This window comes from Balaenoptera borealis (assembly GCF_965194805.1).
Source record: "Balaenoptera borealis genome assembly, chromosome: 6".
Taxonomy (NCBI): Eukaryota; Metazoa; Chordata; class Mammalia; order Artiodactyla; family Balaenopteridae; genus Balaenoptera; species Balaenoptera borealis.
The window spans coordinates 7,155,443-7,171,702 of record NC_138863.1 but is presented as its reverse complement, the minus strand read 5'-3'; the positions used below and the strand labels follow the sequence as shown (position 1 = coordinate 7,171,702).

At 43.6% G+C, this 16,260-nt stretch overlaps 1 protein-coding gene and 1 long non-coding RNA gene across 7 annotated transcripts in view; one reads left to right on the top strand and one right to left on the bottom strand.

Annotated features, from left to right (window-relative positions):
* LOC309630874 overlaps positions 1 to 16,183 on the top strand; it is a 37,345-nt gene extending 21,162 nt beyond the window's left edge. For all 6 annotated transcript variants that reach the window (XR_014245958.1, XR_014245959.1, XR_014245960.1 and 3 more), the window contains exons 3-4: positions 14,564 to 14,629; positions 15,127 to 16,183. This is a non-coding gene — a long non-coding RNA (uncharacterized lncRNA). The remainder of the gene's footprint in view (positions 1 to 14,563; positions 14,630 to 15,126) is intronic.
* LOC309630873 (ephexin-1-like) overlaps positions 1 to 16,260 on the bottom strand; it is a 38,545-nt gene that overhangs the window by 19,687 nt on the left and 2,598 nt on the right. The window contains exon 2 of the mRNA XM_082396676.1: positions 12,839 to 12,953. Coding sequence (XP_082252802.1) covers positions 12,839 to 12,953 — 115 coding nt within the window. The remainder of the gene's footprint in view (positions 1 to 12,838; positions 12,954 to 16,260) is intronic.

The following is a 16,260-nucleotide window of genomic DNA, read 5'->3' as shown; positions in this document are numbered from 1 at the left end:
CTGGTGGTCCAGTGGCTAAGACTCCTTGTTCCCAGTGCAGGGGGCCCGGGTTCAATCTCTGGTCAGGGAACTAGATCCCACATTGCTGCAACTGAGAATCCGCATGCTGCAACTAAAGATCCCGCGTGCCGCAACTAAGACCTGAAGCAGCCAAATAAATAAATAAATTAAAAAAAAAAAAAAGAAGAATTCAAGGGCTTCCCTGGTGGCACAGTGGTTAAGAATCCACCTGCCAATGCAGGGGACGTGAGTTCGAGCCCTAGTCTGGGAAGATTCCACATGCCAAGGAGCAGCTAGGCCCATGCGCCGCAACTACCGAGCCTGCACTCTAGAGCCCGCGAGCCACAACTACTGAAGCCCGCGCGCCTAGAGCCCATGCTCCACAACAAGAGAGGCCACCACAATGGGAGGCCCGCGAACTGCAACTGGCCCCTGCTGGCCGAAACTAGAGAAAAAGCCCGTGCGCAGCAATGAAGACCCAACACAGCCAAAAATAAATAAAGAAATAAATTTTAAAAATAAATAAATAAATAAATAAAAGTATTCAAAAGAATTAGAGAAAAATACAACCAATAAGATACAGATTTATGACTAACAAAAGAAACAGAATAATTAACATTATGCATAAGGGGTAGAACCAATAAAATAATAATTTAAGAACAAAATCAGGTTATTGAAAAGTTATGGTTGTAAACAGTCAAGCAAACAAAATAAAAGGACATATAAAACATTATAGCTTAAAAAGAAATAAGAAATAAAACAATAAGTTAAGACCTACAATCCCCCAGAAGCTTGGGGAGTTAAACAGTAAGTTAAAAACAAAACAAAGTGGCGGGGTTTGGGGGAGGATTTGATACTAGAGCAAAGCCAGAAGCACTGGATTTAATTAGTAGAAGTAATTATAAAGGTAAAATCTAAAAGGAAAACATTTAAAAGGTGATTTAAATAGAGGGAGAATAAGAAGGAAGATAAAAGGGTAAAATAAGGAAGCCTAAAAATGAAAAGAATGATAGGTAAAATAAACTAGAATAACTCAATTAAGGCAGAAGTAACCTAAAAGGACAACTTAACAAGTCAGAAGATGTCAACAGCTTAAAACACCAAAGATATAATTACATGGGTAAAACCCACGCATCAGGGGCTTCCCTGGCAGTCCAGTGGTTAAGACTCTGCACTTCCACTGCAGGGGGTGCAGGTTCAATTCCTGGTCAGGGAAATAAGATCCCGAAAGCTGCACTCGATGCAGGCAAGAAAAACAAACACCCACGTGTCAGGCTCTGCCCGATGCCTATTATTATTACTATTATTGTTGTTTCAAATGTTAAAGGAGTTAGCAAGTCCAAGAGACTGTCCATTTAACCCCTTAAGATCTGAGTCCTTTGCAAGTTCCTGAGCCTTTGTCTGGTCACCTCTGGGCCCGGCAGGAGGAGGGCGAGCTGGGAGCCATGCCCATCCCAAGGCCACCCTGAAAGAGCCACTTGCCCTGCAGCCCGTGTCAAGGCCTGGTGGGGAGGTGGGGAACACAGTCCTTCAACTTCCCAAAGGGAAGAAAAGTTTAGCACTGCTAAAAATAAGATAGAGCTGTCAAAAATATATGAAATTAGCTGCATAAACTGTGAAACATAAGTCACAGTTATATTTGTTCTGAGACAGTCTAAGAATAGAAACAATTTCAGAGACAGAAAATCTAAACCTCTTCAGTCACCATGTCCAAGTGGCCTGAGATCCTTTGAGCGTGGCAGTGTCCTTTGTTCACGTTGCACAGAAGGGGTGGGCACTCCCGGGCTTAGCCAGTGCCCAGGTAGAGGGATGCCGGAGAGGAAGTTAACGGATGATGCTCCATCTGCATTTTTATTGTTGAGGGTACTGGGTCTCCTGTCTTACTGGGGGAGCTGGAGAAGTGGGTTATCTCCAGAAGGGAGCTGGGGGCAGGCAAACCCTTCCGCGTTAGAGCTGCTGCATTCCTGCCAGGACTGCAGTATTTACCTATCCCGGTGACACTGTGACCTGGCTTTGTGAGAGCTTTGGTCTGAGCAGTCCTGGGCCACTGCTGGACTAGTTTGCACAGGTGTTCCTTCAAGGGGTCGTCAAGTTCCCAGGCTGCAACCTCTGTCCAGGGAGCCTCCCTGCCTCTGCAAATATTGAGTGTTCCTGGTGAGTCAGGCATGTGCTAAGTGCTCAGGGGGAGCAAAACTTGGCATGGTCCTGCCTTCAGGGAGCCTACAGTCGACGTCCCCTAGACCACCATGATCAGTGGTAGGGGCTGATGATTCTGCCCAACCTCCTGGAAAAGGGGACACAGGCAGGGGGATTGGGGTGGGGCCTGAAGGGCCTCTCTACTTCCACTTCTGCCTGTTTATTTTTTAAAAAATAAGCTCTCAAAAAATATAATAAAAAGTCAGCTTTTTATTATGGAAAATTTCAAACATACACTAAAGTAGACAGAAAAATATAATGAACTACCCAAATACCTATCACCAGCTCAACAGTTAAAGACACATGGCTTATCTTCTTTTTTTTAAATAAATTTATTGATTGATTATTTACTTTTGGCTGTGTTGGCTCTTTGTTGCTGCACACAGGCTTTCTCTAGTTGTGGCGAGCAGGGGCTACTCTTTTTTTTTTTTTAGGGGGGCTACTCTTTGTCGTGGTGCGCAGGCTTCTCATTGTGGTGGCCTCTCTTGTTGTGGAGCACGGGCTCTAGGTGCACGGGCTCAGCAGTTGTGGCACTCAGGCTCAGTAGTTGTGGCTCGCGGGCTCCAGAGCACAGGCTCAGTAGTTGTGGCGCACGGGCTTATTTGCTCCGCGGCATGTGGGATCTTCCCGGACCAGGGCTCGAACCCATGTCCCCTGCATTGGCAGGTGGATTCCCAACCACTGCGCCACCGAGGAAGTCCCTTTAATTTTTAAATTTTATTTATTTATTTTTGGCTGCATTGGGTCTTCGTTGCTGTGTGCGGGCTGTCTCTAGTTGCAGCGAGCGGGGGCTACTTTTCGTTGCAGTGCGCGGGCTTCTCATTGTGGTGGCTTCTCTTTGTCGTGGAGCACGGGCTCTAGGCACGCGGGCTCAGTAGCTGTGGCTCACAGGCTCTAGAGCGCAGGCTCAGAAGTTGTGGTGCATGGGCTTAGTTGCTCTGCGGCATGTGGGTTCTTCCCGGACCAGAGCTTGAACCCACGTCCCCTGCATTGGCAGGTGGATTCCTAACCACCTCATGGCTTATATTCTTTCATCCCTACTCTACCCACGCCTTCCTGGGCCTGCATTATTTTGAAGCAAATCCCAGACATCATATCCATTTCATCCAAAATATTTCAGAATGTAGCTCTAAAAGAAAAGGACTTTATAAATAGCCATAATACCTTTAACATGCCTTAAAAAATTAATAATTTCTTAGTATCATCAAACATCTGATCCATGTTCAAATTTCCCTGATTGTCTTTGAAACTTTCCATCCCAGAGGAGGGACACAGTGTTTGTTTGAAACAGGATTCAAGTAAGGTCTACGTGTTGCAGTTGGTTGATGTTGCTTGAGAACCTTCGAATCGCTACCTCACTTTCTTGTTTTTCCCTTGAGAACCTTTGAATCGCTACTTCACTTTCTTGTTTTCTCCTTGTACTATGTTGAGAAATTGGGTCATCTGTCTTGTCTGGATTTTGTTGATTGCGACTGCAGTGTGTTTTACTGGTTCCTCTAGCTCCTGTGTTTCTTATAAACTGGTAGCTCTAGAGGCTGATTAGAGTCAGGCTGCATTTCTTCAGCTCCTGTATTGCCCCAAATGACTGACTAATGGCAAAACCCAAAACAGCTTCCTTGAATCAAAGAGACAGCCGCCAATCTGCAGTGACTCAACATTTGTTTCTTGTGTTTACAGATTGTAAAGACTGTGAGGCTCTCCTAGTGACAACCCAAACTAGCATTTATGAACATCTGACAAGCTGCCCCCAGGGTTACAATACATGGAACTTGTATATTTCCATGGAAACATATACAGTTTCCAATATGGAAACTGGTCCCTCCCTCATATCAGCATTCAAAGACTCACAGTGCCATGCATGAGCCTTTAATGGCAGTGAGGGATTTCATGGCGATGATCATTTTGGACATGGATCCAGGGATAATAGTCACAATATTTAATAATTAGGAAGGTTTGGCTGGACCAAGTAGAGCAGAGCTGTTAACACTGAATGAGGCTGCCCCTGGCTGCCTCGTGAGTGTTAACCCTGGGGTGACTCTAATGCTTAATACAGGCTGACAATCCTTGGAACAATGAGAAACTCCTGCAATTCCCTCAGGGCACTGCCAGGAAAAGACAAAGGCATTTTCAGTGGGAAGGTCAGTGGACAAATATTTTTAAGAAGCATCAGCCTGCCGAAAAATTGCCCCATGTGAAATTTTATAATGTAGTTTAATTTTATATAGAAATGTCAATTCATCAAAGCACATTTGAGTTCTTTTCTCATATGTGTGAATCTGTATTTATCAATTTGGTACTTTTATGATATGAAATGATTTCTGGGACATTACATCTATAGTAAAGACCCAACTTATAACATCTTGACTTGAGAGGACCCTGAAGGGACCGATCTGGTGACGGACTGGGGGTGCCTCTGGGCTTTGCCCACTGTGGGCAGGTTAACCGTAACACCCTCCTTCTCACAGCCAAGTTACCCTGGCAATACCTCCATCCAGGGCAGCCTGGGAAGTGGGAGGTCATGGGGTGTGGAGTCTAAGCCTCTGGGTTCCTGGTCTGGCTCTCTTCTTACTAGCTGTGCCACCAAAGGCTACTTACTAACTTTGAGTCTTAGTTTTCTAATCTGTGAGATGGGAATAATGTAAGAGAATTTAAAGCGATAGCACACATAAAGACCCTCAACAGACATTAGTTCCCTTCCTGTACTCCTCTTGCTAGCACATCTGTCTATAGTAATTGTGTTCCCCTCCTGTTGCACTGCCCATCAGCACCATGAACACCCTGCTTGTGGGCGTATGGAAGCGGACTTGCAGGACACCCTTGGGTGAGCTGCGGACAATTCTAGAACCTCTGGGGATAGGTACTGACCACTAAGAAGAACATCACATGCTTCGTATCAGTACCACCCAAACTTCTAGCAAATGGAGGACTGGTTCCTTGGCCATCTGGGTCTCAGAAGACGTTAATCCTCTAATCTAGCCTCCAGCCCCTACTGCTCTAACTTCCATTCTGCTGCTTCTCACCTCAGCCAAGACCCCTTTGGCATTCCCTCGTGTGGGAAGCCCAGACTCTAATTACATGAGATACACTTTGGGTACCTGGCTCTCCTTAACATACTTCTCAAAGATTCTCCCCAACACAGTTTCCTCTGAAGTGGGAATGACCTCATTAATCCTGCCTCCTATTCTTTTAGCTGATTGGTCCAGAGCTAAACACCTGACCCAAGGATGGCCAACCAGAATTTTTTTCCTTAGAAATTCTGTCTTAGAGACACAAAAATCCCCACTGGCTGTGGAGAGCCAAGCTGAAAGGTCATATCGGCTATGGCTGCCATTTTGGGTCATGTGCAATGTGACAAGCAAGAGAAGCTGGTCTGAGAAGAGAGCAGGAGAATAAAGCAGTCCACAGAGCAGAGAGGAATGGGCCCCATGGCCCCTGAGAAGAGGAGAAAGTGGCTCTCCTGATGGCTTTTCCCTTCCTATAGAGTTGGGCTTCATCTCTTTTATTTGGATTCTTTGGGATTCCAGCATCCTTACCACATGCCTCTTTTACTTGAACAAATTTGAGTAGGCTCTGATCTTTGCAATCAAAGTAACTGTGACCAGAGAATGAGATAAGGATTCCTACTCTCACTACTTCTTTCAATATCATAATGGAAGTCCTCACCAGTGCAATAAGACAAGAGAAAACAAATAGAAGGCATGATGATTGGAAAGAAAGAATTAAAACTATCTTTATTCACAGAAGACAGGATTGTGTGTGTGGAGAATCCAAAGGAATATACAAACAGAACTACAGCTGAACTTATCAAGGTCACATGATACTGGGCGAACATGCAGAAATTAATTGTATTTATGCATACTACCAATAAACAATTGAAAAATGAAATTACAAAACACAGACATTTAAAATAGGATGAAAACCATTCAATGCACAGAAACAAATATAATTAAAATATGTGTAAATCTTCTACAGTATACTATAAAATCATTGCTGGATTAATTTAAGGAGTATCTAAATAAATGGAAAATTAGGACATGTTCATAGATTGGTACCTTATATTGTTCAATCTTCAGGTGTCAATAATCTCCAAATTTATCTATAGAGATAATGCAATCTTAACCAAAATCCTAGCATACTTTTTTTCAGAATATAAATTGACAAACTGATTCTAAAATTTATATGGAAATGCAAAGGACTTAAAATAGCCAAGACAGTCTTAAAAAAGAACAAAGTAGGAGGGTTTACACTACCAGATTTTAAAACTTAGCATAAAGCTACAGTATTTAAGCAGTGTAATACTGGCATAAGGAAAGACAATTAGATCAATGAAACAGAATAGAAGTCCAGAAAAGACCCATGTGTCTGCAGTCAGTGGATTTTCGGAAAAACAAAATCAAAACCAAACAAAACACCAATGCAATTCATCGGGGGAAACAGACGTTCTTTTTAATAAATGATGCCAGAGCAACTGGATATCCATATGGACCATAGACCTACATGTGAAAGCTAAAAGTATAAAACATCCATAAGAAAAGCATAGGAGACTATCTTTGACTTTGAAGTAGTCAAATCTTTCTTAAAGTGGAAAAGGACAAACAATAAAAGAAAAAAAATTGATGTTAGTCTTCGTCAAAATTTCTGCTCTTTAAAAAACAGGAAAATTAAAAGACAAGCCACAGACTGGTAGAACATATTTGCAATTCATTTATCTGACCAAGGATTTGTGGTCAAGATACATAAAGAATCCTACAAATTAAAAGAATAATAATAAATGGGCAAAAGAGTTGAATAAGAACTTCACAGAAGAAGTACATGAATGGCCAACAAACATATGAAAAGGTACTCAACATCATGAGTCATTGGGGTAATACAAATTAAAATCACAGTGAGAAACCACAATATATTAGAGTGGATATAGTTACAAAGATTGACAATTCCAAGCATTGATGAGGATCTAGAGCAACCGGAACTTTGATATCTTGCTGATAGGAGTGTAAAGTAGCAGTGTAAAATAGTCAAGCATTTTGAGAAATTACTTGGCTGTTTCTAATAACATTAAATAAACACCTATCCTAAGACCCAACACTTCCACTCCTGAGTACCCACTCTGGAGAAATGAGTACACACATCCACAAAAAGACTTGTCTAAGAACATTCGTAGCAACTTTATATTAGTTGAAACTAGAAATAATCCAAATAGTCATCGGCAGAAGGACGGATAAGCAAATTGTGGTAATACTTCTCAGCAATAAAAAGAACAATCTGATAGACACACATTGATGAATCTCAAATATTATGTTGATTAAAGTAAGAGAGACACTATAGATGACACACTGTGTGATCCCGTTTTTATGAAGTTCATGAGCCAGCAAAATTAATCTAACGGTGATAGAAATCAGAAGATGGTTCTGTCTGAGAGGGATGGGTATTTATAGGAAAAGGGTCTTAGCTTCATGGCTCATGTTCTAGATCTTGGTCTGGTTGATGGTCAAGTGGGTGTATATGTATGTAAACGTTCATTGCTATAGAGTGAATTGTATCCCCCCCCCGCCCCAAATTCATATGTTGAAGCCCTAACCCCCAGTGTGATGGTATTTGGAGATGGGGTCTTTGGGAGGGTGGGGCCCCATGAAGAGGAAAAGACCAGAGCTCACTTTCCCTCTCCACTGTGTGAATTCACAGCAAGAAGGTGGCTGTCTGCAAACCAGAACCCGACCATGCTGGTACCTTGATCCAGGACTTCTGGCCTCCAGACTGTGAGAAACAAATTTCTGTTGTCTACCCATCAGTCTATGGTATTTTGTTATGAGAGCCCAAACTGACTAATGCATTCATCAAGCTATATATCCAAGATTTGTACATTTTATTGTAATGTAAAATTTCCTTTAATAAGTACTATTAAAATTGCCTTTATGAAAGCATTTACTATAGTGACAATTACAAAAAAGAGGGGTAAAATGTTTGGGGCCCAGCATAACACTCTAGTCCTCCTTCAATTGCTTCCAGTCTTTGTACAATGTGGGGTTCTCTTTCTTTCCTTTTTTTGGGGGGGGGGTCAAATTTAGATCAGAATCTTGCATTTATACACTCAAATCAGCAAGGAGGTAGAGAATTATTTTCCTGGCTTAGAGCAAAGGGGATTTCAACAGGAGTGGATGGCTAACAGCATTGGGAAAGTGACCATGGAAGCCGAACAAGAGATGCTCAGAGTCAACCATGGCACTTTACATGAGGCGCACAGTGTATAAAGAGAGGGACACAGAGATGTGGGCAAGAGCAGAGATTAAATTACTTCACACAAATAAAGATCTGAGCCTCTGTATGCCAAGGTGCTGGTGAAATGAGGAGTGACCGGAAGAGGATGGATGGCACTCACTAATGGTACCCCAGATGTCTCATGTCAAGCAGATATTGATGTGGTGGTTCATTAACTGTCGAATGGTAATGTTTCCCAGGAGAAACTCATATTTGGAACTTTACCTATAAAAGCAGTAATTCAAAGCTGTGGGAGCCTGACAGCCCAGCAGGAGGTTTTTGACTAGAAAGCTTTTCCATAAGCACCTTGTGACCTGCCTGGCCATAGAAATCCAGCTCAGAAAACATAATAGAAACAAGTGTCACATTGGGGCTCCTGAGACTGACCTAGATATGCTCCCCCAAACCTCTGTCCTCACTAAGCCCAAGACGGAAGGAAGCACAGGTGACTTCTGTGAGCCAAATTGACTCAGTGAGGAGCAGACAGAAAGGGCTCTCATCTTCCCCTCGACTCCCCACTTCAGCCTGCTCTGTGGGTTGGTACTGCCTGCCCAGCCTTGGGTGAAATCGCAGGCAGACCACAGGCAAAGTTTTTCTGGTCACTCTTAGCTTATAAACAAATGGCCTCTTTTGCTGGGTATAAAAAGTGCACCTGAAAGCTATTTCAAAACTCCAACTCCAGGCTTCCCTGGTGGCGCAGTGGTTGAGAATCTGCCTGCCAATGCGGGGGACACGGGTTCGAGCCCTGGTCTGGGAAGATCCCACATGCCGCGGAGCGACTAGGCCCTTGAGCCACAACTACTGAGCCTGCGCGTCTGGAGCCTGTGCTCTGCAACAAGAGAGGCCGTGATAGTGAGAGGCCCACGCACCATGATGAAGAGTGGCCCCCACTTGCCGCAACTAGAGAAAGCCCTCGCACAGAAACGAAGACCCAACACAGCCATAAATAAATAAATAAATAAATAAATAAATAAATAAATAAACCCAAAAGTTAAAACAAAACAAAACAAAACAAAACTCCAACTCCTTCTCCACATCCAGGCCTCCCAAAGCTGGGAAGCCTCTGCTTCATGCTCTGTCTTCTCCCTGTCCCCCTAGCTGCACTTTGGGCCCTGAAAGTGGGGCAATTGTAGGGGCTCCTCAGAGATACCTTGCCAGGGGTCTCTGACTGCAGTTTTGGGGCGTGTGCAAAGCTCTCAAGCTGGCCACTTGTGACGCCCCACGTTTCTGCAGCCACTTTCTGCCAAGGTTCACCTGGCCCCTAGCAGGAAGTCTTTTGGGTGGAGTTCTTTTCACAGTGGTTCAGAGCTGGTTCCTTTCCTTGAGGTCCACACTTGCTTTCAAGAAAACACATACCTCTGCCTTGCCTTTGGTGTAGATGCCCCTCACTCCTTTCTCGGCCCTGCTCCCCTCGCCTCCCATGCAGGCTGTCAGCCAGCTCACCTCTAGATGTTTCCAGCCTTTGTATCCCCCAGATTTGAAATTTCCAAGCCCTCCCTCTCTTGAAGCCCCCCTCACCAGGATTAAGGTGAGAGGTGTGATGGTTAATTTGATTTATCAACTTGGCTGGGCCATGATGCTCAGATATTTGGTCAAACATTATTCTGCATGTTTCTGTGAAGGTGTTTTCTGGATGAGATTAACACTTAAATCAGTGGACTTTGAGTAAAGCAGAGGACCCTTCTTAATGTGAGTGGGCCTCATCCGAAGAGTCGGAGGTCTCAATAGAACAAAGACTAACCTCACCGGAGTAAAAAGGTATTGTGCCAGCAGCCGCCTATGGACTCAGATGACAGCTCTTCCTTGAGTCCCCAGCTGCCGGCCCACCCTGCAGGTTTTGGACTCAGCAAGCCTCCACAACTGTGGGAGCCAGTCCCTTAAAATGAATCTCTCCCTCTCTCTCTCTCTCTCTCTTTCGCTCTCTCTCCATATCTTGTTGGCTCTGTTTCTCTGAGGAACCCTTACAAATACAAGGAGGAGCCCCCCTTGGGGAGAAGGGGATGACTCAGGGCACCCCAACAGTTCCCTCCAAACAAAACCCAGCAGCCACTCTCCTCACCCCTACCCTGTTTTTTGTTTTTATTGAGTGTTAAGATATGAAAACATTTATGTGCTGATTGGGAAATAGCCACTTTCCTGAACCACCGCTCCCAAGGGCCGCTCCTCTGCCCTTTCGGGACCCTTGCTCCAGCGCTGGGTCCTGCTTGTCAAATACTTGTACCATCACCCTTGTTACCCCTCGACAAGGGCGACCTCACTTTCTCTTGGAGTATCCTGTGTAGGTGGTCGGACATTGATTGTGTTGTGTTTGGTTCCTGAGATTTATCAGAGCCAAATCAGACACAGCAGGAAGCAGTTGCCCCTAACATATAATTACCTGTAAGTAAAATAGGTCCTTGTTACTATATCTCTATATAAATCGAGGCCCTATGGGCAAAGTAATGTCAGGAAGCAAAGGGGTGCCTCCCCACCTCTTGGTGGGACAGGTGGCCCAGTCCGTGCTTCCCCAGTGCAGATATGGGGACATTATTTCTCATAACTACCCAGGGATTTGTAGAGTGTGAAGTTTCTAGGAATTTAACTTAAGGAAATAATGAGGGATTGGCTTCAGGATTTTGTCACAGTGATATTTATCATAGTGTGGCTTAAAAAATAGCAAAAATATGAAACGCCCTCAGGTCAGAGATTGCTGCCGCTTCCCTTGTATCCACTCCCCTTTCTTCTCTCCTATGGAACCAATTTATTCGGGACAGAAACAGGCCTGATTTAAAAACAACACACATTTCTCAGCTTCCTTACAGGTGGAGGTGGCCATGTGACCCAGTTTTGACCAATAAGACCCAATTTGGCCACTAATTGTTGAGTAGGCTTCAGGGAAACTCCTTAAAGGAGGGCAGACTAGGCTGGCATGTGTCCCCCTGTCCTCCGCTTTTCTCCTTCCCTCCACCTAAACTGAGGCTCTGATGGCTGGAGCTCTGGCAGTCATTTTGACAGATGGCAGAGAAGAGGCTAGAAGGAGCCTGGGTCCCTGACGGCATGAGAAGCTGCTGTCACAATCCTCCAGATTTCTTTCACACAAGAACCAAATAGACCTCTGCCTTGTTAGGCTGTGTTATTTGGGTTTTTTGGTTACAAGCAGCTAAATTCAGTCCCAGCTGATAAAATATCCAAGCATCCAAACAACAGGAGCATGATTAATTAATCACAATCCAACCATGCTATAGATTATTTTATAGCCATTAAATCATGATGTAGAAAAATATTTAGTGACATGATATACAGGAATACTTTGTTTTATTGCACTTTGCTTTATTGTGCTTTGCAGATACTGGGTAGGTTTTTTTTTTTTTTTTTTCTTTTACAAATTGAAGCTTTGTAGCAACCCTGTGTTGTAAGATAATGGTTAGGATTTTTTAGCAGTAAAGTATTTTTAAATTAAGTTATGTATATTTTTTAGACATAATGCTATTGCACACTTAATAGACCACAGTGTAGTGTAAACATAACATTTATATGCACTGGGAAACCAAAAAATTCATGCTACTTGCTATGCTGCAAGATTCACTTTATTGTGATGATCTGGAACCAAACCCTCAATACCTCTGAAGTTTGCCTATATTGTTAAGTAGGTTTCAAGATGGCATGTATATAAGATCCCATTTTATGAAGAGAAAATATGCATAAAACATATAGATAAAAAGACAAAACAGTTACAACACATAAAAACCTCTGGGTGGTGGTGATGCAGTGATTTTTCTTTTCTACTTCTTCATGTGTTTAGTACCTAAAGTTTCCTAGTTTTGTGACAGGAGAGTAACAGTGGAGCTATTTATCTTTTTTAAAGGACATTGTGGAGTTTTTTTTTTTTTTTTTTTTAACTGAGGCACTACTCAGAGCTCTGAGGGTGATTTATTTATTTATTTTTAATAGATCTTTACTGGAGTATAATTGCTTCACAATACTATGTTAGTTTCTGTTGTACAACAAAGTGAATCAGCCATATGCATACATATATCCCCATATCCCCTCCCTCTGAGCCCCCTTCCCACCCTCCCTATCCCACCCCTCTAGGTTATATATACAATGGAATATTAAAAGCCATAAAAAGCCATAAAAAGAAATGAAATAGAGTTATTTGTAGTGAGGTGGATGGACCTAGAGTCTGTCATACAGAGTGAAGTAAGTCAGAAAGAGGAAAACAAATACCTTATGCTAATGCATATATATGGAATCTAAAAAAAAAATGGAGTTTTTAAAAACATGAACAACTAAAAGTTATTATTATTTTTTAAACACAAGACACCCTTGTAGCCCCGTCAAGACTCTGCAGAGCGACCCTTGTTACATTGTTTCATGAACCAACCCCGCATGATTTGCTGTCTCTCACCTTGCTCTCTTGGCTCCTAGGTCTGTCCCTGTTGGTATTCTCCAGGGTCGAGTTCTGCTCTGGGGGAAATTCAAGTTCAGGGGCTCATTTACAGAGTTCCCATCTTCCAGTGTATCTGTGACATGTGAGACATGTAGGGAGTTAGGAATGTGCATCTCCCCTTTCCAGGCAGTTCTCTCTATGAGACTAGGACGGTAGCACTGTCACCCTGAGAGGGGAAGGAAGTGGAGTGAAGAGGGGTGTCCTTCCTCTCACGCCCCCAAAGGGGAATTTGCCACTTTTTGTGCTGTATTCAGTGACCTGCAACGCCATCACTATGAAAATCATAATTATGGTACGAGAAACTTCATAGCCACACATACATCCACACACACATCCATCCATATGTGCATGTATAGCGGAAAAAAGAAAATCAGAAATGAGCTTGAAAACTTGGATACAAACCTGGTTAATGTCTTAGAGGACAATAGAACCGTAAACACTGGTGTTATCATTTCTACTGGACAAAAATCATTTGCAACTTATCAGTTTTTTAACATCTAACTTTACAATTTCTGAGTCCTAATAGATATTAAGTAATAAGTCACCTGCCCTAGAGTGTCAGATCAACCATAGGTGGGGTTGTTAATTAATGTTCTCGTATGACTTTGAAAGGACACCCCTTAGCAGATGAGATGGAGACTGTCCTCACTTTCCAGACCCAGATCACAAACCGTGAACCCAGAGCGTCAGCCTTCTTTCCTTGTTAGGGGGTGGACCGTCTGCTCCTCAGCAGAACAGTGTTTTCTCCTTGGACCCTGGATCAGGGGATGCTGGGCTGTCTTGAGAGTTAACTCCAGGGAGCTGAAATGAGGAAGTCACTTTACAAATAAAACTGTGAGTCTGATGAGAGTATTTATGGTCTGAACATAAATGGCATCTTTGGCCGTGGCCCTGGTGTCTACACTGGCGTCGGCAGCCTCCACTTGTCTTGGAGGCGACAAACTTGAGGCTGTCTCCCCATCAACCCCGTTTCCCTCTCCAGCCTCATCTCAAACACAGCCCCACACCCACCTTTTCTCCTGCTCCGAAAGTCCCCCACCCCGACTTTGGGCAGCTGATTCTGCTTTTCTCTCTGCTTTCAACGCTCTAACCCTGCAAGGTCCGATGGGGTAGCCACTAGCCACGTGGGGCTATTACACACTTGAAATGTGGCTCATGTGACTAACGTAAATTCTTCATTTTTTAAAAACTTAAGTTAATTTAAATTTAAATGTAAAAACTGATAGTTTCATTATTGGAAAACTTTTGAGGACATTAGGAGTAATCTGGGGATTGTTTCTACTTTGATTAACTTTTCTGGCTGTACATTTAATAACTTCTCTGGCTGTAAACTACTTCTTTGACTGCACATTTTATGAAATCTAAATCCAGATCAAGAATTTCCAATGAAAATTTAGTATGCAAATTGAGAGAGACTATAAATACAAAATACTCAACAGATTTCAAAAACAGTACCACAAAAAGACTGTGAAATATCTTATTACTAATTTTTATATCGATTATTGACTATAGGATAAAATTATAATATTTTGGATGTATTGGGTTAAATAGAATACATTGTTAAAATTAATTTTACTCATTTCTGTTTACTTTTTAATGTAAAAAAATTTTAAACGACGTATGTGGCTTGCATTACATTTCTGCTGGACAGAGCTGCTCTAACCCCCTTCTCCATCTGCACAGGTTCTGGGACTAGGAGAATCTGAACTCTAAATCAAGCCATACCACTCACTAGCTGTGTGATTTGGGGTAAGCGACTCAGTTTCTCTGGGCCTTGGTTATTTTTTTTTAATCTGTAAAATGGGTATGGTAAGAACTGCCTTGAAATGCCTGCCTATCTTAGCGAATAAGTACCCACAAGTGCTCAGCCAAGTTAGCTGCTGTTCTTTCCGGCCACGTCCTAATGCATCCTTCAGGGCTCACCTAAAATATCATCTTCTTTGGGGGAATCATTCCTAACCCTTCCAGAGGGTCTACTTTTTTTGCCTTTACCTCTCTTATAAACTTTGCCACATTGCTTGCAGTAAAATGACATCATTACAATATTTTGGGTTTCTCAAGGGTAGAGACTCCCACTTATTCATGTGTGTGTGCTTTTAACTCTTATGGAAATTTTCAAACATACACAGAAGTTGAGAGAGTAATATAATGTACCAACCACCCCGCTCCCATGACTATAGTATTCCCACTGCTGTATTTCTCTTGCTTCGCACGGTACTCAACACTAAATTCTATGTTTGTGGTAGGTGGCAGACAGCCATGCCTTCTTCGCTGCTCCTCACATCAAGCAGTGGAGTTCATTTCTCCATCTGCTTTTATCTGGGCTGGACCTGTGAGCTGCGCGGACAGATAGAATGCGGTAGAAGTGACTGTGCGGCTCTGACCCCGGGTCTCAAGACCTGGAGGCTTCTGCTCCTGCCCTCTGGGAACCCTGCTGCCCTGTGGACAAGCCCGAGCTAGCCTCCTGGAGAACGAGCCACATGTGGAGCAGAGACAAACAGTCCAGGTGAGGCCCTTGTGGACCAACCAGCTCGCTAGTGGCCAGAGAGGCTGTCCTTGACCTTCCAACCCCAGATGAGCCACCAGCTCACTGCAGAGGTCAGACAAAGTGGCCCAGACAGAGGAGCCACCCAGTCAACCCCCAGAATCAAGAGAAATAATAAATATTGTTGTCCCGTCTCTAGGTTTTAAGGGTGGTTTAACATGTGGCAAAAGGCTACTGGATAGAGTTTAATGAAAGTTTTTGAACCAGTTCATGTCTCCCCCACACACACAGGGCAGCGTGCTATCTGTCCAGTGACAGCTGCCGTACCCCAGGGGCTAAGAAACTGTCACACGGTCCACAACCCCAGCATGCTGCCCGCTCAGCCACGTGGGCAAGTCACAGGGGAAGGAGGTTCAGCTCTGACAACCCCCGTTTGTAAACGTTTCTGGTCCTATTCTGCTCAACAGATATGCTTTGAGCAGATAAAATGTGCTAGGAACTGGTTTAAAAGATTAAGGGGGCTTCCCTGGTGGTGCAGTGGTTGAGAATCTGCCTGCCAGTGCAGGGAACACGGGTTCGAGCCCTGGTCTGGGAAGATCCCACATGCCGCGGAGCAATTAGGCCCGTGAGCCACAACTACTGAGCCTGTGCGTCTGGAGCCTGTGCTCCGCAACAAGAGAGGCCGCGATAGTGAGAGGCCCGCGCACCGTGATGAAGAGTGGCCCCCGCTCGCCGCAACTAGAGAAAGCCCTCGCACAGAAACGAAGACCCAACACAGCCATAAATAAATAAATTAATTAATTAAATTTAAAAAAAAAGATTAAGGGATCCCGCTGCAAGGCTATTCCCACGGTATTCATCTCTCATATTTTCAGGACAACAGAAACTCTAGCTA